The sequence below is a fragment of the Coregonus clupeaformis genome, chromosome 20 (assembly GCF_020615455.1).
Source record: "Coregonus clupeaformis isolate EN_2021a chromosome 20, ASM2061545v1, whole genome shotgun sequence".
NCBI lineage: Eukaryota > Metazoa > Chordata > Actinopteri > Salmoniformes > Salmonidae > Coregonus > Coregonus clupeaformis.
In genome coordinates, this window is record NC_059211.1 from 11,758,815 (window position 1) to 11,765,880 (window position 7,066).

The 7,066-nt window shown below is 43.8% G+C and overlaps 1 protein-coding gene across 1 annotated transcript; it reads right to left on the reverse strand.

Moving 5' to 3' along the window:
* Nucleotides 1-4,565: 4,565 nt before the first annotated feature.
* Nucleotides 4,566-6,627, reverse strand: LOC121554870 (piggyBac transposable element-derived protein 4-like). Its single transcript, XM_045205748.1, has 3 exons — nt 6,399-6,627; nt 4,965-6,248; nt 4,566-4,860 (listed from the first exon to the last, which is right to left on the reverse strand). Exons 1-3 carry the CDS (start codon nt 6,539-6,541, stop codon nt 4,566-4,568), a joined length of 1,722 nt encoding a protein of 573 aa, XP_045061683.1. The 5' UTR covers nt 6,542-6,627.
* Nucleotides 6,628-7,066: the final 439 nt, after the last annotated feature.

Genomic DNA, 7,066 nt, shown 5'->3' on the forward strand with positions numbered 1-7,066 from the left:
ATGCGACACCCTAACCCTGGTAACCTCAACCTGCCGCTCTCTCACTGGACACCTTTGATCCCCAGCCCTATGGGCACCCCTACAATTAACACGTATTACTTCTATCCCCAATGCTACACATTCCTTAGTCTCATGCCCTTCTGCACACTTTTCACACCTAGGAACCTCCCTCCTACACACTGCTGCCACATGCCCATAAGCTTGACACCTGTAACAACCTAATGTATTCGGCACATAAGCTCGTACGAGAAAACGGAAATATCCTAACATCACTTTGTAGGGCAGAGACTCAACATCAAAACTCAAAAGAACAGACAACGACTGTTCTGTTTCACCACTCATGCCAGCCTGTCTGTGTCGCACTAAACGACGAGCATCACAAACACCGGGAATCTTTCCCTTCAGTTGGTCCACTTTCACATTTACCGCTACTCCAGTAATCACTCCGTTCAATGGAGCCCTTTTCTTGAGAGCAAAACAAGTCACATCTCTTGTCCTAATTCGTTTGGAGTGAAGCGCCTGCTCCCGCTGACCAGCAGAAACACAAACAATTATCACAAGGACACCTCAGGTTACCATCACCGATTCCACATCACCCAAATCTGTTTTCACCCACTGACGCCACAAATGGATCAGCCAAAAGGCAGGGGTACACCTTCTCCCAAAATGTTACTCCTGCCGTCACAGACTCATCTTTATCCTGACCAGCCTCGGGCTCCGAGGATTTCACCACACCTGCCACCTCCGATAATTCTCCCTCACTTACTTCCATTTCTCCTCCAGACTTCGATCCGGCATACGACTCACTTTGCTTACACTTTCTACCATACTTCTTCGACAAACCATCTGGCGGCTCCAGTCTTCTTCTTCAGTGGGGTTTATTGGCTGTTGGCATCCAACGTTATGTTGCATTACCGCCACCTACTGTACTGGAGTGTGGGCCAGAGACAGTGAGAAACTAAATCCTACCTGCCAGCCCTGTTGCTCTTAAAAAATATATTTGAGACTATCTAAATGAAGTTCTACTCAATATACTCTTTAAACTAATTTACTGTATCCCCTCCCTCATACTAGATCTCATCCTCTCTCTTTCCCTCTGATACTGGCCACACTGTAGCAATACATGCTCCACGGTCTCTGTTTCCTGGCAATAATCACACTTTCCTGTTGGATGCTTTCCAATCACATTAATGGTCTTATTCAACTGGCTGTGTCCCACCCTTAATCTTGTAAAAAATAGCCTCCTCTCTTCTGTCTCTTCCTGCCGTCCTCCCCTCTCCGACTTTCCTCTGTACTTGAAATAAATGCCTGCCCTTAGTATCTCTATTCCACTGCTCCTGCAATCTCTGCACCATCACTGTCCATATCAGGCTTTTTGCCTTGCTCATTGAAACTACAACATCAATATCCCCACTACTAAGTGCTTGTTTAGCCAGTACATCAACTGCCTCATTCCCCTCCACCCCCACATGAGCTGGGACCCAAGTACATTTTATCTGTATACCCATCTGTCTAATCTTTCCATGGGTTTATAGTACCTCATAAAGCAGGTCTTGTCTGCTACGTGAGCTAAAGGACTACAGACTCCTCAACACTGCACATGAATCAGAGCAAATAACTACTCTGTCTGGCTTGACTTCCTCCACCCACTGTAAGGCCAACAGTATGGCCATCAGCTTCACCGTATATACAGCCAGATGATCTGTAATACGTTTCCTGACTGCCACCCCACATTCCTGCACTACAAATACTGTCCTGTCCTTGGATCCTTTGAACCATCTGTGTAAATGGCCACAAAGTCCTGATGCACAGTATTCAGATGTATATTAAACAAATCAGATGGATCAACACCCTCCTTTCTATAGTCTCTCCAACACTTCTAGAACAACTACTGCAGGCGGGAGTAGCCATGGTGGATTTACAAGAATAGCTACTGTTGGACTAATCTCCCTTCCATACAGTCCCATCTCATTCACCTGGATATTACCCACCCACCCAAAGCTCATGTTCTGTCCTCGCTCATGTTCCCAGCATGCCTGTAAAATCCCTTTTGCAGGATGAGACACTCCATGTCCCTGTAGGTTGACCCAATAATTCATTGCCATGCAAATTGAGAAATCATGTGACTAAACTGAATAAAAAGAAACTACACTATGAAACAATGATAAATGACAAAGAATGATAGTAAATGAAATTTTGGGCAAAAAGGCAAACTGCGCTCCATCATTCATTGAATCAGATGCAAACTAATTTAATTATTTTTTAATTGGCAAGATTAGCAAATTTACAAATGACAGCAACAAACGCTGGCACTACACATCCAAGTATATCTGACCAAATTATGAAAGACAAGCATTGTAATTTTGAATTCCGTAAAGTAAGAAGAGGTAAAAATAATGATTATTGTCTATCAACAATGACAAGCCACCGGGGTCTGACAGCTTGGATGGAAAATTACTGAAGATAATAGCGGTCGATATTGACAAATCTTCAATTTAAGCCTACTTGATAGTGTGTGCCCTCAGACCAGATACAATGCTATTTTACAGTAAACAAATTGACAACAGACTTTCAGCACGCTTATAGGGAAGGACATTCAACAAGCACAGCACTTACACAAATGACTGATGATTGGCTGAGAGAAATTGATGATAAAAAGATTGTGGTGGCTGTTTTGTTAGACTTCAAGTTGGATTTTAACATTATCGATCATAGTCTGCTGCTGGGAAAACATGTGTTATGGCTTTACACCCCATGCTATATTATGGATAAGGAGTTACCTGTCTAACAGAACACAGAGGGTGTTATTTAATGGAAGCCTCTCCAACAAAATCCAGGTAGAATCAGGAATTCCCCAGGGCAGATGTCTAGGCCCCTTACTTTTTTCAATCTTCGTTAACAACATGCCACTAGCTTTGAGCAAAGTCAGTGTGTCTACGTATGTGGATGACACAACACTATGCACGTCAGCTACTACAGCGACTGAAATGACTGCAACACTTAACAAAGAGCTGCAGTTAGTTTCAGAATGGGTGGCAAGGAATAAGTTAGTCAAAAATATTTAAAAAACTAAAAGCATTTTATTTGTGACAAATCATTCACTAAACCCTAAACGTCAACTAAATGTTGTAATGAATAACATGGAAATTGAGCAAGTTGAGGAGACTAAACTCCTTGGAGTAAACCTGGATTGTAAACTGTCATGGTCAAAATATATTGATACAACAGTAGCTAGGATGGGGGAGAAGTCTGTCCATAATAAAGCGCCGCTCTGCATTCTTAACTGCACTATCAACAAGGCAGGTCCTACAGGCCCTAGTTTTGTCAAACCTGGACTACTGTTCAGTCGTGTGATCAGGTGCCACAAAGAGGGACCTAGGAAAATTGCAATTGGCTCAGAACAGGGCAGCACGGCTGGCCCTTGTATGTACACAGAAAGCTAACATATGCATGTCAATCTGTCCTGGCTCAAAGTGGAGGAGAGATTGACTTCATCACTACTTGTATTTGTGAGAGGTATTGACATGTTGAATGCACTGAGCTGTCTGTTTGAACTACTGGCACACAGCCGAAAAGATACCACAAGACATGTCACCAGAGGTCTCTTCACAGTCCCCAAGTCCAGAACAGACTATGGGAGGCGCACAGTAGTACATAGCGCCATGACTACATGGAACTCTATTCCACATCAAGTAACTCATGAAAGCAGTAAAAGATTTAAAAACAGATAAAATACACATTATGCAACAGCGAGGACTGTGAAGCAACACAAACATAGGCACAGACACATGTATACAAACACACGAGGGCACACTTAATATGTTGTGAAATCTGTTGTGAATGTATTGTAATGTTTAAAAAAATATATAACTGCCTTCATTTTGCTGGACCCCAGGAAGAGTAGCTGCTGCCTTGGATCCATAATAATTACAAATACATCCTTCCCACTCATCAACACTGGATAATCCCATTGTCTTCTGACCCCACTAATCCTCTTAACTCTTCGGAGTCTGGAGCTTTTTTGGCCGTTTTTGGGTACCTTCAATTTTGCCCTGATATACTACATAAAGAAATGTTTACCAGACCAATGTTGGGTATCTTTTTTTTCAGCACAACCTCACCTATATGATCTGTTAGTAAGTTTTTCACTTTGACATACTATTTCAACACACTGGACCCAAACACACACAGAAAACACAAAGTCCGTTTAGAAAAAAGATGGTTTTTTTATTGTAAAACCCTCAAACATGGTGAACCAAGCATTTAAAAGCTTCAAATTGAACCACAAGGTGCAAATATGAACATATAAAAGTATTTTGGTGATATATACAAGCAATAAATAACTATTTACAATAAAAAGTAGGTATAACCACTGGCGTTTTTCTTCTATTCTAACCCTAAACCTTTTTGTGCCACTCCTCAAAACAGTTTCTGTCCAAAATGAAAAAAAAGCTTCAAATTGAACCACAAAGTGCAAATATGAACATATAAAAGTATTCTTGAGATATATACAAGCAATACACAACTATTTACAAAAAAAGTAGGTATAGCCACTGGCCTTTACCCTATTTGTGCCACTCTTCAAAACAGTTCCTGTCCACAATGACACAGAGAGCCACATCACAGGCCTTGCACTTCCATGGTGTGACAAACCTCTTCTTGTCAACTTGTTTACAGCGTTGACAAACCCTGCGGCCTGCTGTGGCTTTGTCTTTGGCCTCTGCAACATTGGCAATGGCCACAGAAACATGGCTGGTGCTTTTTTGAAGTGGAACCCCTGTCTGGGTCACTCCGCACAGCTGGGCCACAAGTTCTGCCACAAAGTTCTTGTGCGTCATGGGTGTGACCTGTTGGGTCGCACTGATGTCACAGTGCAGGATGTATGCATTTGTTGTTCCCATGTCCAAAAATGCAGGAAGAGGGTACGGTACCAGCGAGCAGTTCTGCGATGGGTTGAGTAATACTGGAGAAGCTGGTCTGACAGGTCAACCCCTCCCATGTACTTATTGTAGGCCATGATGGGGGTAGGGCAGGGAATGTCTTTTGCTACCCAGCGTCCAGGTCCTTCCTTCACCTTCCTCTTGATTGTCTCGCCCGAAAACGCTGGGTGGATTGTGGAGCACACCGACACCTCCCGCGTATCCATCCACTTCACAAAGACCAGGCGATCCTCTCTGATCCATCTCACAGACCCCCTCTTCGATTTGCTGGTGAGGGCATTTTCTCTGCCACTAGGACACCCTTTTCTGTTGCTTCTGTAGGTCCCACAGGCTCCAAACTTCATACTTCCCAAACTCAGGAACAGTTTTGGGCTGGTGTAGAAATTGTCCATATAAATATGGTATCCTGTACCAAGATGTGATGGCTGAATGAGGTCCATAACAGCATCATATGAAAGTCCATGCACGCTGGGTGTGTGTGCTTTCCCAACATACACGTTGAAGTTTAGAGTGTAGCCATTGTTAGACTCTGCCAACACAAAGAGCTTGATCCCCCATTTGTTAGGCTTGTCCTTCATGTACTGGGTCATGCCAGTTTTGGCTTTTGTAGCCACCATCCTCTCGTCGACTGACAGTTCCTTCTTAGGATGGTAATGAGCCTGGCAGGCAGTGCGAATGTCGTCCATCAGAGGTTTGACCCTGAACAGTTTGTCATGCTGGTTGCGCTGGTCATTTATGACATCCTCCTCTGGATCACTTAGGTGGATGTTCCATGAGATGGACCGGAATCTGTCTCTTGGCATGACCTTCGCTGGCAATGAAACAGACAATATGTGGCTTTGTTTCCAGTAGTCCTGGATACTAGGCAGAGTCACCAATGAGGTGTAGATGAGGAGACCCAGAAATCTGTGCAGTTCCTCCACATCAACGTCAGTCCACTGATATTTGCTCCCCTTCTGCTGATTTCTTGCTGCCTGTTTGTTGGTGTTTCTGCAGATTGTCCTCATTGTATCTGCGGCGAAGTAGAGCAGGAAGAGGTCCTTTGGTGTGTGCCCTGAATGCAAATCCACCTGGGCTCCTGGTGGTCTGCGGGGCATGAACCTACTGGCTTGTGGGGCAGTGTCAGGATCAGTCTCTGTTTTCCATGGCTCAGAGCTCTGTTCTGGCTGTGCTGCTGACTGGGCTGGAGATCTTGACCTGGTCTTGGCCTGATCCTTCCTTCCACGCCCCCTCTGTGATGGCCTCCGTCGGCTTGTTGTGGGGGTGGGGGCTGTTGATGGCCCAGGCTGCTCGTCGTCGTCGTCGTCACTATACAAAACAGGTAAACGGATTCAAGATTATTCAAAGTTCAAGATGTTCATTGGCATTTGCACTACAGTGAAGTAGAATAGAATACTATAGTAAGATAAACGAAAGCAATAAAACAAATTCATTTTAGAAAAATGTTTGTCTTCTTACCTCACGTTTTCAGCAACAAAATCAGGGTCCTCGAAGTCATCCTGGCCACTCTCATTGTCTGACGACGAACTTTCCAAAGTTTCTTCATCGCTCATTTGGAATAACAAGTCGACGGCTTGTTCAACGTGAAGTGTGCGCCTCATATTGCTTCACAAAAACGATACTGCTGACAATAAAACTCTTGAAATACTAACAATTGAAATACTAACTCGTGAAAAACTCTCCAAAACTACTCGTGAACTGAACTAATTCCTCTCGTTCGTTCTTTCGCAATGGCTAGTTGTCATGGGAATGAATGTTTATATACTCGTGTGCATCCTGAAGAACCCGGGTTAGCACAAGCACACGTTTTTTTCCGTTCCTTTTTATCACAAAAGACGACAAAGTTATTATAATAAATGCAAAGCGCTCATAAAAGAGCGCATATTTTGACGCACTTTTTTCATGGAATTGAAATTATCATAACTTTGGTTTTAGTTGGTGTATTTACATGAAACAAACACTCAAAACGTAGCTTCGGGTCTCCATTTCTGCATGACATCGACGGCAGCCCTCTGCGTCACTTGGTTTGGATGCTGCGCGGTCCTAAAGCCGGCCCGCGATTTGAACGCGCCGAAGCGTTCGCCGACTCGGAAGAGTTAATCATCCTCTACACTTCTCCCACAGGT